This window comes from Nomascus leucogenys, chromosome 16 (assembly GCF_006542625.1).
Source record: "Nomascus leucogenys isolate Asia chromosome 16, Asia_NLE_v1, whole genome shotgun sequence".
NCBI lineage: Eukaryota > Metazoa > Chordata > Mammalia > Primates > Hylobatidae > Nomascus > Nomascus leucogenys.
The window spans coordinates 72,186,669-72,209,820 of record NC_044396.1 but is presented as its reverse complement, the minus strand read 5'-3'; the positions used below and the strand labels follow the sequence as shown (position 1 = coordinate 72,209,820).

General features: G+C 36.4%; 1 protein-coding gene across 1 annotated transcript in view; it reads right to left on the bottom strand.

Moving 5' to 3' along the window:
• Positions 1–23,152, bottom strand: part of COL14A1 (collagen type XIV alpha 1 chain) — a 243,649-nt gene that overhangs the window by 89,941 nt on the left and 130,556 nt on the right. The window contains exons 24-32 of the mRNA XM_003256159.3: positions 22,702–22,848; positions 18,524–18,580; positions 15,238–15,377; positions 6,887–7,010; positions 6,542–6,685; positions 5,040–5,204; positions 4,390–4,428; positions 4,086–4,224; positions 1,659–1,801 (exon numbers count right to left, since the gene is read on the bottom strand). Coding sequence (XP_003256207.1) covers positions 1,659–1,801; positions 4,086–4,224; positions 4,390–4,428; positions 5,040–5,204; positions 6,542–6,685; positions 6,887–7,010; positions 15,238–15,377; positions 18,524–18,580; positions 22,702–22,848 — 1,098 coding nt within the window. The remainder of the gene's footprint in view (positions 1–1,658; positions 1,802–4,085; positions 4,225–4,389; positions 4,429–5,039; positions 5,205–6,541; positions 6,686–6,886; positions 7,011–15,237; positions 15,378–18,523; positions 18,581–22,701; positions 22,849–23,152) is intronic.

Below are 23,152 nucleotides of genomic sequence, written 5' to 3'. Positions count from 1 at the left end.
AATTGTCCAAAGCTGGGAGTAGAGACAGACACAGCTGCTTTAGGCTTATCAAATCTTAAAGAACAGAAACCAGGCCCTTTGTCTTTTTTTTTTTTTTTTTTTTTTTGAGATGGAGTCTCGCTCTGTCGCCCAGGCTGCAGTGCAGTGGCACAATCTCGGCTCACTGCAAGCTCTGCCTCCTGGGTTCATGCCATTCTCCTGCCTCAGCCTCCCAAGTAGCTGGGACTACAGGCACCCGCCACCACGCCCAGCTAATTTTTTGTATTTTTAGTAGAGACGGGGTTTCACCATGTTATCCAGGATGGTCTCGATCTCCTGACCTCATGATCTGCCCACCTCGGCCTTCCAAAGTGCTGAGATTACAGGCGTGAGCCACCTTGCCTGGCTGGCCCTTTGTCTTTTTAACCCACTGCAGCAACCAACTTTCCTAGGATGTGCAAATTATGCCACCCAAGATATTTCTTTTATTATGAACAAACAAGCAAAAATTTTTCTAATCTTAAATTCTTCCTATTACAAGGAATATTTTATTATTTAAAAGATAGGAATATTTTTCTTTCTAATTCATTCCTATGCTACAAATTAATACCTCTGTTTTCAAAAGGAGCAAGCTAGTCTTAATCATTTTGAGAAAATTCATTTTCAAGTCCCAGGTATATATGGAGTTAGTAACATATACTCTTTCAATCTATAGCTTTTCCTTAGTTTTAATATCAATGCAAAATGCTTCCACAATATCATATTTAGTTGTTGATTAGTTTCCATGTACTCAAAAATCCTTTTACAAATACTAGTCGGAAATAAGCTTAATACTTTCCTTATCCGAATGTTTGACTTAGCACCAAGTAATAGCCTCCAAATTTTGGTTCCTCGGTTCACTGGAATCCTACACTAAAAAACTCAGTGATATTAACCAAAAAGTTGATCTGCTTAAGTGACCATCATGTACAACATCCAAGAGCACGAGGTTAAGAAGCTTCCTTCATTGGTTCTTCCTCACGTTTCCAACCTCCAAACATTGGCATTTCCCAGCCTCCAGACCTATTCTCTGCTTTTTTTTTTTTTTTTTTTTTTTTTTTTTGAGGCAGAGTCTCACTCTGTAGCCCAGGCTGGAGTGCAGTGGCGCGATCTCTATTCTCTGCTCTTTCTAGACTCATTTTCTAGATGATCCCACCCAGTCCCATGGCTTGTATAGCAAAGACACACAACTTTCAAATGTATATCTCCATCCCAGAATTCTTTCTAAATATGCTGCTGTCAATCTGACATCCACTCTGGGATATCAAATATGCATCTTACTTTTATCATATCTATGTCCAAAAAATGAACTGTGGTCCCACCCCTCCCATTGACCCTCCAGGGGCCTTGCTCTTTCTGTAGTTTTCCCTCTCCCAGTAAAAATTGCTTTTCTCTCTTCTCCTTCCTCACTACTGCATCCCAGGCCTAGTATTGGCACAAAATAGGAACTCAAGAAATATTTGTTGAAAGAATGAGAGAATAAATGGACAAATCAACTGCTATATAATTCATTGTTTAGTATTTACACATCACATAAGATTAGTGAGTTACTCTGTAATATACACAAACAGGCAAGATGGCATGCCACATACATTACTCATATATGTATATGTGAATGTGATCTCAATAAATATACTTACTGTCTAAAATAACCCCAACCAATGGGTCAGAATTTTTATTTAAAATCTCCCAAAGAGCAAATGGCTCCTGTGGAGTGTCAGGAAGAATCCGGAATAGAAAACTGATTGTGTAGTCGGAGGGCAATCCTTCTGGGTGCAAGTACCTGAACATAGAAAGAAAACCAGGTTTCATTGTATCCTTCCTCAAAAAAGTTACTCCTTTAATTATAAAGCAAATACATTTTCATTACACAAGATTTGGAAAAACAGAAAAGACCACCATTAACACCAACTAGATCACTGTTGAAGTAACCTAATTTAGTAAAGAATGTATGCATTTGTCCAATTTATATCATTTTGTCCCTTTCTTAGCACCATTTAATAGTTATTTTCCATTTCCTTAAATATTTTTAAGAGCATGATATTTCATGGCTGCACAATCTTCTTTTGTTTGGCTATTTTATCACTTACCTAATCAGTCACTTCTCACTGAACATTCTAGTAGTGTCAAAGGTTTTCATATAATAAACAATGTTGATCTATTATCCTTTTGTAAAACATAACTTATGACATTATCACTTTCTACTACATGTTATAGTCAATTGCATTCCCATCTGTGTTGCACCATCCAGATCCACCTTCAAAAATTAAGGGCACATTACCCCTTGTCCTGGGAGTGTTGTCTGCAGACAGGTTTCAGACACCAATCCCCCTTCAGAAATTGTCTTGGCTGAAAAAGGATGCCTCTCCCAAGGTCATGCCACCTTACTAGGAAACCTCTTTTCAATGACTGGTCATTGAGGAAGTATAAGGACCTGAACCCCTGAACCCAATGGGAGACAGCTCTGAGGGGCCATACCATTTTCAGAACTCCTCCGGGTGGGTGGAGGTTTTTACTGAGACTCTTCACAGCTTGACTTCTCCCTCTTGGCCTGTCCTGTGTCCTGCTGTTCCCTTCCACGAGGGAACACCCTCATCAACTTCCCACATACTAATCTCTGCCAGAAAATCTGCTTCCTGAAGAGCCCAACTTAAAATATAATCTTGTCTCTCTTTCTCACAACTAATGTTACTTTTACTCATTTACTTTTTAAATCTTTCTCCAAGCAAAAAAATACAACCCTTCACATATAGTAGGAATTCCATAATAGTTATTAATTGAATAAATAAATGTGCAATTTAGCATGCATTTGAAAATGAAAGTTTGGTTTGCACAGATAAAAAAAAATATTCATTTATTTATATATTCATTAATTCATTTGTCCATTTGGTAAGTATTGTTTGAGCGCCAACTATATGCCAGACATAGTAACAGACATTTAAGATACATGAGCAAATAAACTGACAAAGGTCCTGTGATGGTAAATTTTAGGTTTCAACTTGACTAGATTAAGGAATATCTAGAAACCTGGTAAAGCATTATTTTGGAGTATATCTGTGAGAGTGTTTCCAGAGGAGATTAGCGTGTGAGTCTGAGTGGGCTAGGTGGGGCAGATCTGCCCTCAATGTGGACAGACACCATCTAATTTGCTGGGGATCCAGAGATAAAAACAAGAATAATGCAAATGTGTCTATAAAGTAGCTAAGTAATGCAATTTTTATATAAACCTGATTACTACTCTTCAACTTTCTAGAGTTGCTGTTGTGACTGTCTCAAAGATAAAAGCCATTTGAACCATATAGCACTATCATGAAATGGTTCAGGGTCTGGACACTGGAGCTTGCTTGCTGGATATAAATTTCAACATTGCCATTTAACTATGTGAGCTCACTCAAGTCATTTAGCTTCTTTGTGTTTCTGATTCATTATCTGTAAAATTTAGATAATAATAGAATCTACTTTCATAGAGGTGTTTGGAGGTTTGAGTGAGTTAGTGTACATAAGCATTTAGAAAGATGGCTGGTAGTAGTGCTATATAAGTATCAACTTTTTTTTTTTTTTTAAGACAGGGTCTTGCTCTTTCACCAAGGCTGAGGTGCAGTGGCATGATCGTGGCACACTGCAGCTTCAACCTCCTGGGCTCAAGCAATCCTCCCACCTCAGTCTCCAGAGTAGCTGGGACTACAGGTGCACACTACAATGCCCAGCTAATTTTTTTATTTTTATGTTTTTGTAGAGACTCTCATTTTGTTGCCCAGGCTGCTCTCAAACTTTTGGCCTCAAGCGATCCTCCCACCTTGGCCTCCCAAAGTGTTAGGATTACAGGAATGAGCCACAGCATCCAGCAATCATTTTTGTACATTGTCTCAGATCAGCAGATGTTAAAGTTTAACCTGCATTACGTGTGAGTCTGGTGTTTTTAAACAAAGAAATGTAAATATCATCTACTCCAAACGTCGTGGAAAATCCTACAAGGGACTATTACCCATAGTTCAAGTTGACATCATTTTCACAGTGAGATATAATAAACATATGATTGACTTTAAAATCTTGCAACGGAAACATACCTGGTTGGCTGGGAAACCAGGGCATCTTTATGGAGCTGGTAACATGGAAATACATTGAAGGTACCAGGCTCCATAGAAACCCCTTCCACTGATGAAAAATCTTTTTCAACCAAACCAAACATTTCCATCATCTTAAATCCTAAAAAAAAAAAAGTAGAAAAAGAATAAACATAAGGAATATGGCACTTTAGAATTTTAAATTTTAATATTTTTCTATTAAGGATTTAAAAACAAAAACAGAAACCCCATCCCCAAAGGTGAGGCATGTAATATATTTGTTTGAAAAGATTGTGATAATGCATACCTGCAAGATCAATGCCATCCTTGTGTACCATTGGACAGGCTGGAAAACCAAACAAACAAAATAAAATTCTAATTTGAATATTTCACAAACATACTCTTTCCCTGTCCTGAGAATAGGAAACTAATACAATCTTTCCAGAAGTTGATTATGGAGAGAATCCAAATCAAATGTGACTATGGTTTTCTGTGGTTTCATAAAGATTGAAATGTGCTAATGTCCCTTATTACAACTAAAGGGCCACAGCTTCCTTCTCTCCTGGGTTCATTAAAATCAATGGTTATCACCTGAGAGCATGTATTGGGACACATCTCCCTTGTAATGTGTTGCCCAGATGAGAATTCTTAATACGTTTTACATCTTAATACATTCTTAATACATTGAAAATTATTTACTACATCTGTTTAAGCACAGTTGCTTTTAAACATAGACTGTCATCTGATTAGGGAAGGTTTTTATCAATCTAAACTCTAAACAGAGGAGGGGAGGTTTACTTCCATATGCTCAAAGCCATAAAACTTAATGTCTATACAACAAGCAGCACTGGAAGTCAATATTCTATTCTCAGATCAAGATGGGACTCATTATTTAACCAGTGTCAAATATTTCAGCCGTTAAGCAACATGAGTAAGTACAAATTCCAAAGAACTAACTTGCTGATGCGGTTTCGCAGACAAAAGTAATTAACTCATCTTCGATTTTCTTAAAGGCGTCGAAGTCATCCACAAAGAAGACATGGCGTGCGCTGGGCTTACTGCCAATGCTAACCAACTCCGAGTAATCTGCATCGGCCACACCAATTGCAAAAATGCTGTAGCCTGTGGCAGACAGAGAACAGATTTCTGATTACTTTAAATTGTACAAAACACAAATAATGTAATATAAGACACGTCCAACTGTTTAAAATATGTTTATTTAGGAAGGCCCATGGGGGTGTATAATTCATTCTTTACGGTTCATCGGAGTTCTGCATGTATATATTTCATTATGTGATAATGATTCCATCATCCCCTAAAGAGATTTTCCATTTTAAAGAAACCCAAGAAGACCAAGGCCCCAAATTGTGCCTGAGACAAAATAGTTTGCATTTGAGTAATATCTCTATGGTTGCATATTTTTAAAAGTTACTTTAACATTTATGGTATGAAATATACTTGAAACAGAGACACTGAGCTTATCTCAGTGTCAAAAGTACAAACTGAGACATTAATAGGCCTAGCAACCTAAGGTGGGTCACCATTCAATGTTTGGCAAGTAAATAGAACTACTATTTGCCATAACTTATGTAATTTAATCTTCACAGCAGTCCTGTGAGAATCTGTATTTTACACATTAAGAGGCTGATGAATTTCTGTAATAAGGTTCCTTCCCTGGTCCATATATATATATACACATACACATTCAATCAATATTTTTTCTTTTTTAAAATTTTTTACTTTAAATTCTGGGATACACGTGCTGAACATGCAGGTTTGTTACATGTGCCGTGGTGGTTTACTGCACCTATCAACCTGTCATCTAGGTTTTAAGCCCCGCATGCATTAGGTATTTGTCCTAATGCTCTCCCTCCCTTGCCCCCCACCCCCAACAGGCCCCAGTGTGTGATGTTTCCCTCCCTGTGTCCATGTGTTCTCATTGTTCAACTCCCACTTATGAGTGAGAACATGCGGTGTTTAGTTTTCTGTTCCTGTGTTAGTTTGCTGAGGATGATGGTTTCCAGCTTTATCCATTTCCCTGCAAAGGACATGAACTCATTCTTTTTTATGGCTGCATAGTATGCCATGGTGTATATGTGCCACATTTACTTTATCCAGTCCATCATTGATGGGCATTTGGTATGATTAAGAGGCTAAGGAGTTTCTGCAATAAGGTTCTTTCCCTGGTCCTTTTCTTTCAGTACTTAATTGCTAGAGTTCTGTATAAAGGGCATCCTGTAGGTAACAAAAGTGTTAGAGAAAATAACCTATGTTCTCTAACAAAACAGTACAATTACAAATTTGTATACCAGAAAGTATTTTAAAAATTACACTGTCTAGTTAATATGAAGAAATATTTTAAAACATTTAAGTAATGCTGATATAGCCTATAAATTTGTATTTAGAAAATAAGAATTCTAACATTACATTTGGTAGCCACTATTGTTTACATATCTTACCATCTAATTGCATTTCCCTGGAGATTTTGTTCACATCATCTTGTGATCTTCCATCAGTTATAACCACAATAACCTTTGGGATGCCCCTTCTTGTACCTGACTCTGCAGTGAACAAGGTATCTCGAACATACTTAATTGCTTTTCCTGAAACAAAGAAAGGCAACAGTTTGATTTCACTCTCTCCCATTTTTGTTTTTCTGGAGAGGAAGGGGTGGGAACAAAGTTCTTAAATTAATGAAAAAAATAATCTTTAAAAAAATTACTATGCCTTAAAACAGAAGGTCATTTCAGTAGTTACTAATAATGAATTACTTTGAGCCTTAGCTGGGCTTCTTTTGGTCATACCTGTTTTGGTATTTCCTCCTTTGTATGAAATGTGTTTAATTGCATCAAGAAGAGTCTCTTTGGTTTTGTAAGCATTTAGTTTAAATTCTGTTCTGGGGTCATCAGTGAACTGAACCATTGCAACCTGGAGAGAGAAGGTGTATTCATTTTTACACATATGGGTCAGAGAGCAATAGCACAATATCACCTGTAGTTTTAATTTCTTCATTATCTCATTGCAAAATCTCCTTGGATTAAAATTTCTTTCATACAAGTTACATACCAAATTTGAAGACAAATTAAATACATCTTTTCTTTTTTAAAAATTTTATTTTAGATTCAGAGAGTACATTGTGTAGGTTTGTTACATGGGTAAATGGCATGTCACTGAGATGTGGTGTACAAATGATTCTGTCCCCCAGGTAGTGAGCATAGTACCCAATAGGTAGTTTTTCAACCTTCAGCCTCCTTCTATTCTCCCCCTACTAGTAGCCCCTAGTGTCTATTGTTCCCATCTTTCTGTCCATGTGTACTCGATGTTTAGCTCCCACTTCTAAGTGAGAGCATGCAGTATTTGGTTTCCTGTTTCTGTGTTAATTTGCGCAAGATAATGGCTTCCAGAGGCACCCGTGTTGCTGCAAAGAACATGATTTTGTTCTTTTTTCATGGCTGCATAGTATTTCTTGCTGTATGTTCACCACATTTTCTTCATGCAATCCACCATTGATGGGCATTCCACGTTTGTTACTGTGAATAGTGCTGCAATGAACATAGGAGTTCATGTGTCTCTAAGTACTTTCAGAAAGTAGTTTTTAAAAAAATCTTTCAAGCATGTAGGATTTTTGCCACCTCATTTGACAGTTTAAAAATGGCAGCCTAAGCTTGGTAACTTGACAAATGTCTGAGAATCAGAGTTAGACTCTTTACAAATGTTTCCTTATGAAGCAAACCTATGAAGTAATTGCTACTATTCTAATCACTTTACACTTGAGGAAACTGAGCTGCAAAAGACAAGTTACTTGCACAACATCACAAGAGTGGTCACTGGCAGAGTCAACAGTTGAAGATAGGTCTATTCTATGTCAAAATGTATGTTCTTAACCACTACTATACAAAGCTTTCTGGCTTCAGTTCTTACAACTTTCTTTTATTCCTGTGGAACTTTTGGATCATTTTTAATTAATTGTTTTTTATTTGTTTTTCAGAATTATGATGTAAGAAGTAAAGATAGCATCTTTCAAGTGCTTTCTTTGTTTAAATGGGCCTTAAGCTGCTACCAGTTCATCAGTCTACTGGACATGTCACCATTTTTATAAAGTCTCCTCCAATTCAAAGGAAATTTCCTTCTTTCTGACATGCCTCACCGTGTTATCTATTCTCCTCTTTTTTAATAACCTATTTTTATTTTCTTTTTTTATTATTATACTTTAAGTTCTAGGGTACATGGGCACAATGTGCAGGTTTGTTACATATGTATACATGTGCCATGTTGGTGTGCTGCACCCATTAACTCATCATTTACATTAGGTATATCTCCTAATGCTATCCCTCCCCCTTACCTCCACCATGCAGCCATAAAAAAGGATGAGTTCATGTCCTTTGTAGGGACATGGATGAAACTGAAAACCATCATTCTGAGCAAACTATTGCAAGGACAGAAAACCAAACACCACACGTTCTCACTCATGGGTGGGAATTGAATAATGAGAACACTTGGACACAGGGTGGGGAACCTATTTTTATTTACAATACTTTTGGGGTACAAGGGTATTTGGTTACATGGTTGAATTGTATAGTGGTGAGGTTTGAGATTTTAGCGCACCCATCACCCAAGTAGTGTACATTCTATCCAGTATGTAGTTTTTTTATCCTTCACCCACCTTCCACCCTCCCCACTCTGAGTCTCCAAGTCCATTATACCACCCTGTGTTCCTTTGTGTAGCTACAGCTTAGCTCTCGCTTAAAAGTGAGAACATACAGTATTTGATTTTCCATTCCTGAATTACTTCACTTAGAATAACGGCCTCCATTCAAGCTGCTGCAAAGTACATTACTTTGTTCTTTTTTATGGCTGAGTAGTATTCCATGGTGTGTGTTTGTGTAATATATATATATATATATTTTACATATATATATAACATTTTCTTTACTCATTGGATGACAGGCACTGAAGTTGGTTCTATATCTTTGCATTTGTGAATTGTGCTAAAATAAACATATGTTTACTGGTGTCTTTTGACATAATGACTTCTTTTCCTTGGGGTAGATAGCCAGTACTGGGATTGCCGGAACCAAAGGTAAATCTACTTTCAGTTCTTTAAGAAATCTCCACGCTGTTTTCCATAAAGGTTGTACTAAACTACATGCCCACCAGCAGTGTATAAATATTCCCTTTTCACCACATCCACACCGACATCTACGTTTTTTTGACTTATAATAATGGCCATTCTTACAGGGGCAAGGAGGTATCTCATTGTGGTTTTAATCTGCGTTTCCATGAGGATTAGTGATGTTGAGCATTTTTTCATATGTTTGTGGGCCATTTGTATATCTTCTTTTGAGAAATGTTTATTCATGCCATTTTCCCATTTTTTGATGAGATATTTGTTTTTTTCTTGCTGATTTGTGTGAGTTTCTTGTAGATTCTGGATATTAGTTCTTTATCAGATGCATAGTTTGCAAATATTTTCTCCCATTCTTGGGTTTTCTGTTTACTCTGATGATTATTTCTTTAGCTGTTCAGAAGGTTTTTAGTTTAATTAGGTACCATTTATTTATTTTTGTTTTTGTTGAATTTGCTTTTGTAGTCTTAGTCATAAATTCCTTGCCTAGGTCAATGTCCATTAGAGTTTTTTGCAGGTTATCTCCTAGAACTTTTATCATTTCAGGTCTTAGATTTAAGGCTTTGATCCATCTTGAGTTGATTTTTGTATAAGGTGAGAGTTAGGGATCCAGTTTCATTCTACATGTGGCTATCCAGTTTTCCCAGTGCCATTTATTAAATAGGGTGTCATTTCCCCAATTTATGTTTTTGAATGTTTTGTCCAAGATCAGTTGGTTGTATGTATTTGACTTTATTTCTGGGTTCTCTCTTCTGTTCCATTAGTTTATGTGCTTACTTTTATATCAGTAACATGCTGTTTTAGTAACTATGGTCTTGTAGTATACTTTGAAGTCAGGTAATGTGATGCCTCCAGTTTTTTTTCTTTTTGTTTAGGAGTGCTTTGGCTATTTGGGCTCTTTTTGGGTTCCATATGAATTTTAGAATTGTTTTTTCTAATTCTGTGAAAAACGATGTTGGTATTTTTATAGGAATTGCATTGAATCTGTAGATTGCTTTGGGAAGTATGGTCATTTTCATAAGAATTCTTTCAATCCATGAGCATGGGATGCTTCCATTTGTTTGTGTCATCTCTGATTTCTCTTAGCAGTGTTTTGTGATTCTTGTTGAAGAGAATTTCCATCTCTTTAGTTAAGTATAATATATTCCTAGGTATGTCTATTTTTTTGCAGCTATTGTAAAAGCTATTATGTTCTTGATTTGATCCTCAGGCCTTATCTCTTATCTGAGAATTGATTGTTGGTGTATAGCAGTGCTACTGATTTGTATACACTGATTTGTAACCTAAGAGTTTACTGAATTTGTTTATCAAATCTAGGAGGTTTTCTAGGTATATGATCATATCATTGGCACACAGTAATAGTTTAACTTCTTCTTTTCCAGTTTGGATGCCCTTTATTATTTTCTCTTGCCTTATTGCTCTGGCTAGGACTTCCAGGACTATCTTGAATAGAGGCAGTGAAAATGAGTATCTTTGTCTTGTTCCAGTTCTCAGAAGGAATGCTGTCAACTTTTTTCCATTCAGTATGATTTTGGCCGTGAGGTTGTTATATACAGCGTTTATTATTTTGAGGTATGTCCCTTCTATTCCTAGTTTGTTGAAAGTATTTATCATAAAGGGATGCTGGATTTTACTGAATGCTTTCTGCATCTATGAGATGAACATATGGTTTTTGTTATTAATTCTGTTTATGTGATGTATCACATTTATCGACTTGTGTATGTTAAACCCTCTCTGTGTCCCTGGGATGACATCCACTTGATCACAGTGTATTATCTTCTTGATGTGTTGTTGGATTTGTTTAGCTAGTATTTCGTTGATTATTTTTGTGTCTACGTTGACCAGGGATGTTGGCATGTAATTTTCTTTTTCATTATGTCCTCTACTGGTTTTTGTATCAGGTAATACTGGCTTCACAGAATGATTTAGGGAGAATTCCTCTTCTAATCTTTTAGAATATTAGGTTGGTGCAAAAGTAATTGTGGTTTGCACCAACCTAATCGTTTCCACAGAATTGGTACCAATTCTTCTTTGAATGTCTGGTAGTATTCATCTGTGAATCCATCTGGCCCTGGGCCTTTTTTTTTTGGAAATTTTTTTTAAATTACTGATGCAATCTCACTGCTTGTTATTGGTCTACTCAGAGTTTATTCTTGATTTAATCTAGGAGGGTTGTTGTTTCCAGGAATTTATCCATTTCCTTCAGATTTTGTAGTTTCTATGTATAGAGGTGTTCATAATAGTCTTGAATAATCTTTTGCATTTCTGTGGTGTTGGTTGTAATGTCTCTATTTTCATTTCTAACTGAGACTATTTGAACCTTCTCTCTTTTTTCTTGGTTAATCCAGCTAATGGTCTATCAATTTTGTTTATCTTTTCGAAGAACGAATTTTTTGTTTCATTGATCTTTTTTATTGCTTTTTGTTTCAATTTCATTTAGTTCTGCTCTGATTTTTGTTATTTCTTTTCTTCTGCTAGCTTTGCATTTGGTTTGTTCTTGTTTCACTAGTTCCTTGAGGTGTGACATTAGGTTGCCAATTTGTGCTTTTTCAGACTTTTTGATTTAGGCATTGAGTGCTATAAATTTTCCTCTTAGAACTGCTTTTACTGTATGTCAGAGGTTTTGACAACTTGTGTAAGTATTATCTTTCATTCCAAATAATTTTTAAATTTCCTTCTTGATTTTATTATTAACCCAAAAATCTTTCAGGAGCAAATTGTTTAATTTCCATGTATTTGTATACTTTTGAGGATTCCTTTTGGAGTTGATTTCTAGTTTTATTCCATTGTGGTCTGAGAAGATGCCTGATATGACTTTGATTTTTAAAAATTTATTGAGACTTGTTTTGTGGCCTATCATGGTCTAGCTTGGAAAATGTTACATATGCCGATGTGAAGAACGTATATTCTGCAGTTCTTGTATAGAATGTTCTGTAAATACTCATTAGGTCCATTTGTTCTAGAGTGTAGTTTGAGTCCATTGTTTCTTTGTTGACTCTCTGTCTTGATTATCTGTCTAGTGCTGCTAGTGGAGTGTTAAAGTTCCCCACTATTATTGTGTTGTTGTCTTACTTCTTAGGTTTAGTAGTAATTGTTTTCTGAATCTGGGAGCTCCAGAGTTAAGTGCATATAAATGTAGGATTGTAATATCTTCTTGTTGGAACAATCTTTTATCATTATATAATGACTTTCTTTGTCTTTTTTTTTTTTTTTACTATTGTTGTTTTAAAGTCTGTTTTATCTGACATAAGGATTGCTACTCCTGCTTGCTTTGGGTTTCCATTTGCATGGAATATCTTCTTTTACCCCTTTACTTTGAGTTTATACAAATCCTTACATGTTAGGTGAGTCTCTTAAAGAGAGCAAATATTTGGTTTGTGATTTTGTATCCATTATTCTAATCTGAATCTTCTAAGTGGAGCACTTAGGCTATTTACATTCAACATTAATATTGAGATGTGAGGTACGGTTCCAGTCACCATGTTGTTACCTAAGTACTTTGTTTTCTTAATTGTGTTATTGTTTTATAGGCCCTATGAGTTTTATGCTTTCAAGAGGTTATATTCTGATGTATATCAACCTTTTGTTTCCAAATTTAGAACTTCTTTTAGCATTTCTTATAGGGCTGGTTTTGTAGTGACAAATTCTCTCACCATTTGTTTGCCTGAAAATGACTTTATTTTTCCTCCATTTATAAAACTTAGTTTTGCTGGATTCAGAATTCTTGGCTGACAGTTATTTTGTTTAAGGAGGCTAAAAATAGGACCCTAATCTCTTCTGTCTTGTATGGTTTCTGCAAAGTATCCATTATCCTCTTATGGTACTTCTTGTGCCCACATTTTCTTAGCCATTCTTTCACAATATATTCCAAATCCATTTGTTTCAGTGTACTGCATTGCTACCACCCTAGTCCAGGCCACCATGATCACTCTGCTGGACCATGAGAGCATCTTCCTGACTGGTCTATCTGCTTCCACTCTTATCCTTATTAGTAATTCACATGCCACAAAGCAGTTGGGGTAATCTTTTTTTGTGAAACATATCAGATCTTGGCTCTCCTTAAAACCTTCCAGTGACTTCCAGTTGCATTTATGATGATACTCAACTCCTTTGACGGTCCACAAGACTCAAGATGATCTGGCTTTTGCCTGCTTCTTCCACCTGTTCTATCCTCACACTCTCACCTACTATATACTAGCCACAAGTTTTGGTGTATGAAGTTTTAAAACTCATTCTCACCTTGGGTCCTCTGTACTTATCATTTTCTCTGTCTGGAAATTCTATTCTCAGATCTTCAAGTCTGCATCATTCACATCTCAGTTCAAAAGGTACCTCCTCAAAGAGGTCTTTGCTGACCATACAATTTAAAATAACTGTCACACACAATTTAGAGTAATCCCCTGACATCTTTAAATCACATCACTCTGTTTTCATAGCTTATATCCCTACCTTGTGAATCTATGTGCTTGCCTGTGTATATCTGTCTCTGCCCCTTTTCTCTTGTTTTTTTTTTAACTTTTCTTTTAGGTTTAGGGGTACATGTGCAGGTTTGTTAGAGAGATAAATTGCAAGTCATGGGATTTGATGCACAGATTCTTTTTTTTCTTCTTTTTTTTTTTGAGATGGAGTCTTTCTCTGTCGCCCAGGCTGGAGTGCAGAGGTGCGATCTCGGCTCACTGCAAGCTCCGCCTCCCAGGTTCAGGCCATTCTCCTGCCTCACCCTCCTGAGTAGCTGGGACTACAGGCACCCACCACAGCAACCGGCTAATTTTTTTTGTATTTTTAGTAGAGATGGGGTTTCACTGTGGTCTCAATCTCCTGACCTCGTGATCCACCCGCCTCAGCCTCCCAAAGTGCTGGGATTACAGGTGTGAGCCACCGCACCTGGCCAATGCACAGATTATTTTATCATCCAGATATTCAGCATGTTACCCAACAGGTAGTTTTTCGATCCTCACTATCCTCCTACCCTCCACCCACAAGTAGGCCCTGGTGTTTGTTCTTCCCTTCTTTGTGTCTATATGTACTCGATGTTCAGTTCCCACTTATAAGTAGGAACATGCAGTATTTGGCTTTCTGTTTATGTATTAGTTTGCTTAGGATAATGGCCTCTAGCTTCATCCATGAGGCTGCAAAGGACATGATCTCATTCTTTTTTATTGTTGCATAATATTCCACGTTGTATATGTACCACATTTTCTTTATCCAGTCTACTATTGATGGGCATTTAGGTTGATATCATGTCTGCTATTGTGAATAGTGCTGCAATGAACATACATGTGCATGCATGTGTCTTTACAGTAGAATGATTTATATTCCTTTGGGTATATATCCAACAGTGGGATTTCTGGGTTTGGGAATTCTGTTTTAAGTTCTTTGAGAAACTGTCAAAGTGCTTTATCTAATGGCTGAATTAATTTACATTTCTGCCAACAATGTATAAGTGTTCCTTTTTCTCCACAATCTTGCCAGCATCTGTTGTTTTTTGCCTTTTTAATAATAGCCATTCTGACTGGTACGTCTTCTGTCCTTACTTTTAAGAATACGAGCCCCACAAAATTAGACATTGATTGACATTCATTATGACAGTATAATACATGGCCACAATAAATCCTTGATACACATTTTTTAAATGAATGAGTTAGTTTCATGTTCCACATGAGCTATAGTAAGGTGTGACCTTAACACCTTAACCTTTTCCTTTCAAGATTTTAAAGTGCTTAAGGGCAGAGAAAATATTGTGTGTATCATTAAAGGAGACATTCTACCATAGTATGTAAAAAGAACCCCCTGACATGGACTTTCTGCCTTGTTTTAGTTTGCTGAACTCAACACATTTTAAGGACAAGCATCCTCTGGAGCTTCACCAGGCATCGACAAGCTGCTTCCAAACACATACCTGTCTATCCATTCATTTAAGGTTGAGTCCAATCATTATAGTTCTTGACTTACAGTCCCTGACAAGTAGCTGTAATAAGAGCTGGAGAAATAATTTCTAAATACATAGAATGAATTAATTATTAGCCTTACTTGGGTTCCATCTGTGCCAATCTTGTTCAGGGCTCCAACAGTGCTATATAGAAAGCTGATGATCTTATTGAAATTGTCATCTCCAATGCTCCAAGATCCATCCACCATAAATACCAGGTCAGCCTTGGCCGCCTTACATACTGAAGACCAACAATGAATTTTGAGTCAGAGATAAGGGGAAAATTTAGTAGTTATTAAACCAGTAAGACAAATAATGGTTGCCCTCTGCTAAGTGAAGCTCTTTTTCAAAGGAAAGATATAAACTTCTTAATGTTCATATTCCAAACTCCTGCTCACTATGCTTCTTTGCTGTAATTACTCTTTTATACTCAAGGTTCTTATTAATGACTAAGAAGCTTCTATTATCCATGTGGAAATAGAGAAAGAAAAAAGTGCCCACCAACTGCAGCCCAAAAGAATGAAAATGAAGGACTAGGAAAAGATCGGACCACATGGATTCAGAGATCGAAGTATCAGCAAACACTGTCTAGTGCCAACTGATTGGAAGAAAGGACATACTATCACTCTGTGCACCCTGTCCTTTTCTTATTGAATTAGTAAGTTAATGTCAGAGAGATTCAATTTCAGCAGAAAAGCATGTGATAAAATGGAACCAGATTAATCTAATTATAATTTGATATTCACTTGGGCTGAGGCCCTAAGCAAACAAATTCTAATCTTGGTTAAAAAAAATTTTTGTCTCTGTCCTTCTATTGCCCACTGATATATGTCAAGAAATATACACTAATGCTAGCCAAGGGAAAGTATTATCAGTAGGTATTACAGATATCAACAAAGCAATCAAACAAGCAAAAAGAATTAAACAAAGCAAACTACACCAATAAAAACCTACTCTACTGAGAACAGTTTTTAAAAGTTCTTTTTTGGTATCATGTGCTGTTTCAGATTATCTATGCCTCTCCTCCTCTTCATTAGGGCTGATCATTGCAGTTGAATCTGTTTTATGATGAAGCGAACAATTTGCTCCTCAATAATCTGAATCTTTTAATCTTAGGCTAATTGCACATAAATATTCTATGAGATAATGTGCCTTTCTTTAAGAAAAACCTCACTGAGTTTTTATTTTATTAAGTACAATTTCATTCCCTTAAAGCTATTTATAATATAAAATAAACATCTCCAAGTGAGCTAATACTCTAGGGGCAGTACGGATCTGATAAGGTTGAGTTCTGCGATTTATAAAATTTTACAAATTTGTGGTTTGAACTTAAAGCTGAAAGGAATAACAAGATCTGCTAATTATGAGTTTATAAACACGTCCTCTGTTTCCAAGACAAGATAAAAATGAAAATTAGGTTTCACTTTCAAAATGAGAGCAAATTCTATTAAAAAATACACTAAAAATGAAAAATGTAGTTAGTAAATCAAAGAAAGAAAATATATCAACATGCATGAAGGAATTACCTCTGGGGTAGAAAGCTGTGTTTTTAATGTTCTTCTTTTAAGTTTTTTCTACGTTTTAATGTTTGTTTAATAAATATTTAGTATTAGTTTAATAATACAAATTTATTGGCTTTTAAATTAAATATACCCAGGACAAACAAAGCCTAAAATACACAGTGCATTCAAGTTGCAAAAGCACCATCTAAAACCATCACGATGAAAATCTCAGAACCAATGTTTCTACTTTATCAATCCTTAACCCCACAGACCCTTCCAGATCACATAAGTCTTCTATAAGCATTCATGAATGTTTACGGAATAATATCCATACTCAGCTATAAATAAAAATACTCTGACCTCAGAGCATTCTGTAATATCTGCATCAGAAGTGCCTAATTAGCAAATGTATCAATTAGGATTCTGTTTCCAGTTCCAATAGTGAGACTAACCATAGATGTTGAGACTAAAGAAGGCTAGATATGAGGCTGGAAGAAGAAAGAATTTGGCATTCCAGGTAGAGCGAATAGCATTCAAAGATGCAGGACAGCATAAGACATGTATGGGGAACCCTGAGTTGTACAATTTTGCTATTATATAATGTATTCTGGGAAATAATACTGCAAAGTAGATTGATTCGTGAAGACTTTGCATGCCATCCTAGGATGAATGTTGAGCTTTATTAGAGTTCTTAATTGCCTCTGTTTCTTTGTGTCTTCTGCTCTCTGTAGCATTTGAATCTACTGGCTTTAAGCTCTGAACGACTTATTTTTTATTGTTCCCCTGGTATGTAACAGGCACTTTAAGATGCATTGTGAATGGAAGAGCTCTTCCAATACAACCTTCTGACGTGTTCTACTTTCTCCTCTCATTCTTCCAGTCCATCCTCCCTATTTCGCCCAAGTTATCATTCTTAAACACAGATTTCATCAGATCACTCTTCCTTCTTACAAATTCTCACAACATGCGATTTCCCACAGGATAAAGCCCAAGCTCCTAATTTTGTCACATTAACCCCTGAATAACTCTATCCTCATTCTTTTCTCTTTCATGCCACACTAAAGCATTTATGGTTCACTAAATCCATTAAGCAGTTGGATCACTCTTGACACCAAGCGCTATTCATCCCAATACCTGTCTCTCAAACTCATTCTTCAAAATGTAGATCAAATGCCTCTTCCTTATGAGTCATTAATCTGCAGCAGCATTAACCATTACCACTTCTGGGCTACCATAATACAACTGCTATTTTATAACTCATAAACTTGACTGGTATTTATCTAGGCAAGCACCTATTTCTCTTTAATACTAAAAATAAGCAGAGAGCAGCAATCGTGTATTATTATTATTGTATTTCCCATGCCTACCATAAGAGCCTTGAGAATAAATAGCAGGATTAATAAGTATTCATTATTGAAATGAAAAAAATAATGATCACTACTTTGTTGAGGGCCTTTTTAAAGTTACCTTAATAGCTTAGGTAAAAGATGATGAGGAACCGTTGTGGTGAGGAAAGAAAAAACAACTGAAAGAGACGCTTCAGAGGTAGGCTGGGAAACTATTACTGTATCTGAGGAATTACAAACTGGATTTTCACTTACAAATTATGTTAACTATTCTTCCTTAATGAATGTTAACTGCTCTGATATTTCAAAAAAAAATAGTATTAAGCAATTCTGTTAGTAAATCCATTCTTTGTGTGCAGAATTGGTATTAAATGGATATCATTCAAGCCCATCATGGTTGATAAGCATTTGTATTAAGGAGAAAATTAGGTAGCACAATAAATATACTTTATTAATACCCTGGTTTTAAATGAACAGGCAAACAAAACCAATACAAATCCTAAACCTAGAATCAGATCATTATTCTATTATTCTTTTACCTTCTTTTGCTGGTGGAATGGTTGGAGGAAAAGTTGGTGGTCGTGTAGGAAGTGATTCTGTAAAGGAAAGGGAGAAAGGACATCAGTTTGCCATCTCATCTGTGGGGAAGAGAGGAAGGTCATGGAGTAATAAACATTCAGGGGAGTCAATGATTTTGACAACTGTCTTCTCTGAGAATTTAATGAGTACTATAAATCAGCCACAGCCTGTGAAAACTGACTCCATCCATCGTCTCATCCTCAGACTGAAGGTTTGAAATGCCATTTTGCCACCATTCAGTTTACCCAGCAGGAGTCAATGAAATCAAACTGTCAACTACAAAGTGGTTCTAATGTTGATTTAAGGCAGGAATCCTGCCAACCCATTTGAAAGTTCATCTCCTTTTGCTTTCACACACACAATAAACTTCATTTCCATTCTGCCTAAGCATTGACCATCAATCCTTGCTCAATAGCACTTGTCCCTTTCCATCCTGCATCCCCCAGGATATTGGTCACCAGTGGACTTTGATTCATTCTGCTCTGCTCAGACTGCATCTGGAAATGTCTTTTGGTTTTGGGGACCAAATGTAAACATTGGCAGGCTAAAGTGTGTTTGGGTCTTTTCAACCTGGATTATGTGGGATGAGAAGTCCACATACTCCGCAGAGGTGTGGCTTGGTTAAAGGATCTGGGGACAGTTAGATCAGAGTAGTGATTATCAATTCTCATTCCAGCTCATGTGGCAAAGCACCAGGAAGTTGTGGTGTCATTAGGTAAACATAAAATACGATGTTATTACGTATTCATTTCTAATTCTTATTTGACACTAAAGACTTAAGAAAAACTAAGAAAATTCTTGTCGTTATCCCAGTTTAATACTCAGGAAAACCCTCCGCTAATCATAGCCATTCAAAGCGGGGATGTCTAGCCTCAGGCGATACTAAGCACCAAATAGCTAAAGGATTTGAGCTCAGGCAGACTGACTATTTGCCAAGAATTTTATAAAGGGGGGTTTAGTTTCTTCATTGTCAGGAAGGCTAAGAAGTGAGTTGTAAGGTCTCTTCCAACTTTAAGATCCAATAAAATAAAATAATTTAAATAAAATGATTCGACATTAAAGGAATGAGGTAACTATATATTACTAAATGAAAAAATATTCAAGATGATTATTTTGTGAAATAAACAAGTCACAGAATACCATGACATAATCTCATTTGTGAAAAATAAAACTTACACATACACACACACATATATATACCTTTTATATTTTTTATATATGTGCTTTTCATTTTTCATAAATATGTATATATATATGTGTGTGTGTGAAAAGGAAATATTTCTGAAAAGGAAGAACAAGGAAAGAGGGAGGTTGACAATGCACTTTATACATTTCTGTTTTACTATTATGGATATATATCACTGTTATTTTTAAAGGCAATTTTTGAAGCTAAAAACTCTCAAAATTTAAAAAATGAGAAATTTTTTTGTAACTAGGATTGCAAAACTTTCTTAAAAGCCCCACAAAATGTTTCTAAAGCCATTTTTTAAATTTTAAAATTTGTGGAAGTAGTCAGTCATCTTAATAATTGTGCATCTTCTTTATTTTTATTTATTTATTTATTTATTTATTTATTTATTTGAGATGGAGTCTCGCTCTGTTGCCCAGGCTGGAGTGCAGTGGCGCGATCTCGGCTCACTGCAAGCTCCGCCTCCCAGGTTCACGCCATTCTCCTGCCTCAGCCTCTCCGAGTAGCTGGGACTACAGGCGCCTGCCACTACGCCTGGCTAATTTTTTTGTATTTTTAGTAGAGACAGGGTTTCACCGTGGTCTCGATCTCCTGACCTCGTGATCCGCCCGCCTCGGCCTCCCAAAGTGCTGGGATTACAAACGTGAGCCACTGCGCCGGGTCGCATCTTCTTTAATATGGAAAATCAAGGCATCTCCTAAGTCTGGTCAATAAATCAGGAATGAAATCAGTAAGAGAGTATGGCAGCCAGATTAATATGATTGGGCAGAACATCTGGCCAAAGAATCTCTTGGGTAAGAAGAACCACAATGAACTGGGGACACATGTTTATATTCTATATGTAGCATACAGATTGTCCCTGTCTTCAAGGATGTGAGGGGCGGTCACATAAAGAGGGAATAGTTTTCACCTGCATTGCTTCAGAAGGTTGACCCAGAACCAACGGGTGGAAGCTACAAGAAGACAGATGCCTCCAATTTAAGGAAAATATTTACATCAAACAGAGCTATCCAAATTGGATTTAACCCTAGGTTAGTAGTTAACCAGTGTGGGGTCAAGGATAGGAGAAGCTAAAGTAGATCGGGGTCCTAAACACAAATGTTTCTAGCGGTCAGGTGAGCAATGAATAAGCGCAAAGAACTTAGCGTAAACATTAAGGTGCGGTAGCAAACTTAAACGCACATGCACTGTCTAAACAGACAGCATTTAGTTGGTTCCAGCAGATTGGCACCATGAAGATAGATACTTAGTGTTGCAAGATATTCTGACTTTTCAAAAACGACTTTAAAACTTAAAAAAGTACGGCCTGGAGAAAACATGCCTGATAGTGAGATCTAGCCTTTAGTTTATGACTTTTAAGAAGAGAATAATGGTAATGACAAAAAGTACTTGCTCAATGACATACAGGTTGAAAAGCTCTTCAATGAATATTCTTTTATTGGTTGTTTACTGCCACCACTTGAGGCAAGAGAGTAGGTATTTAATTTTATTGACGAGTGAAAAGCTCAGAGATGCTGAATTGCCTGAAGCCATAACGCAAGAAAGGGGCAGAACAAGATCCACAAACAAACCATTTGACTCTAAGTCTTGTGTACTACCAGGTTCCTATTGACTGCAAAACTATACGATTTACAATCCATAAGATGGAATTCTAATCAGCAATAAAAAGAAACAAACTACTGACACAATCTACAACATGGAGAAACCACAAAAACATATGCTAAGTGAAAGATGCCAGATGCAAAAGACTACATATGGTATATTTCCACTTATGTGAAATGTCCAGAAAAGGCAAATGTATAATAAAAGAAAGTAGATTGTCTGAGGCTCAGGGTGGGAAAGGAGATTGACTGCAAATAGCAGGAAAGGTTCTTTGGGTTGATGGAAATATCCTGAAATTGGATTGTAGGGATGGTGATACAACTCGTTACATGTACTAAAAATTATTGAACTGCACACTTAAAATGGTACTTAAATTTTATGTTATATAAATTATACCTCAAAAATACATGTGGAATATGAAATACTGCATATTTAAGTGTTGTGAAATAAAGTCTTTGTATTACATAAAAGAAGATGATTTAATTTATTATACTTTTATCCTCTCTTTTTGAAGGTTACATGTGCATGATTTCCCTCTGCAAGTGCCAGAGAGGCTGGAAGAGCTATACACAGGTAGTAATCCCTTCTAAATGCCATGTACAAGATAGACGGGTCACCAAGAAAGCCCATTGCCCAACACCCATTCAGACACAAATCCTCCCGGAATTTCAAGTTTAAATTCAAGATACTGAGTTAAGCACACAAATGTCCCCCAGAATCCACTACACTTCAAACCATTTTAATGTTTGTGGACCCAGGGTCAAGAATCTTTGACTAGAAGCCATTTCAAGAAGTTGACACTCTCCTTGCTCTTTGGAACATGTAAAAAGAGCTTTGTTTTAATTTTATACTTTCCCTTTCCCTTTAGTGCATCACATCTGCAGTCAGCTTGGAAAAAGTGCAAGAGCTTCTTAGGCAAGCAGTAACTCTAGGGTCATCCAGTTGGAACATCTTGGCTCCCTTCCCATCCTCATGGCTGTGGTAATATGCCATTGTTTTAATGTCAGAGCCAAGTCCTCAAACTGCATTTCACACTCCACATGCCACAAATGTTCCTTATGGATCTGGATCACAATGTAAGTCATTGTCTCAATTGCTTTACTATCGTGTGGACTTCTAGTCTCTTGTGAAACATATATGGAGAATGGAAATAAAAAACACATATTGATGACATCAGTGGGCCATATGCAATGAATTCTGGGGTTGAGTAAGAGGAACAAAACTTGTATTACGTATATTCCTGAACAGCAACAGCTAATATTTTTCTAAATGGGATAAGGAAACAGGATGCCTAAAATTCTGTTTGTTCATGGGGAGAGGGATCAGGAGAGAACACACATGACTTACGTGTTTTTTCCATTATGCTCACACTAGGTCCTTCAATCTCCTGGAGCTTTGTATAAACACTAATTTTATATTCAGAATCAGGCTGAAGTCCATAGAAGCAATGCCTGGTTGTCCCTCCACCCACAGTGGATTCTTGCTTTTGCCTATCTATAATAAAAACAAAACAAAACAAAAACATACGCATATGAAATGTTTGAAACACAGCCATTGGCAGATGATTTGCTTCTAAAATACTTCACATGTGTAGCCCAAATCAGATAACTCCAGAATGAGTTATATTTGTTTGAAGTATTGTATCTTCTTCGAAAGAGTTAATATATTCACTGGTATTTTTCTATGGAAAATCACATTTTATATGTCCAGAAATGAAGTTTACTATTAAAAGACTTCTGAGATCAACTCTGTACTTCATGGAGAAGCATTAATGCATGTAATTATATGCACACATCCT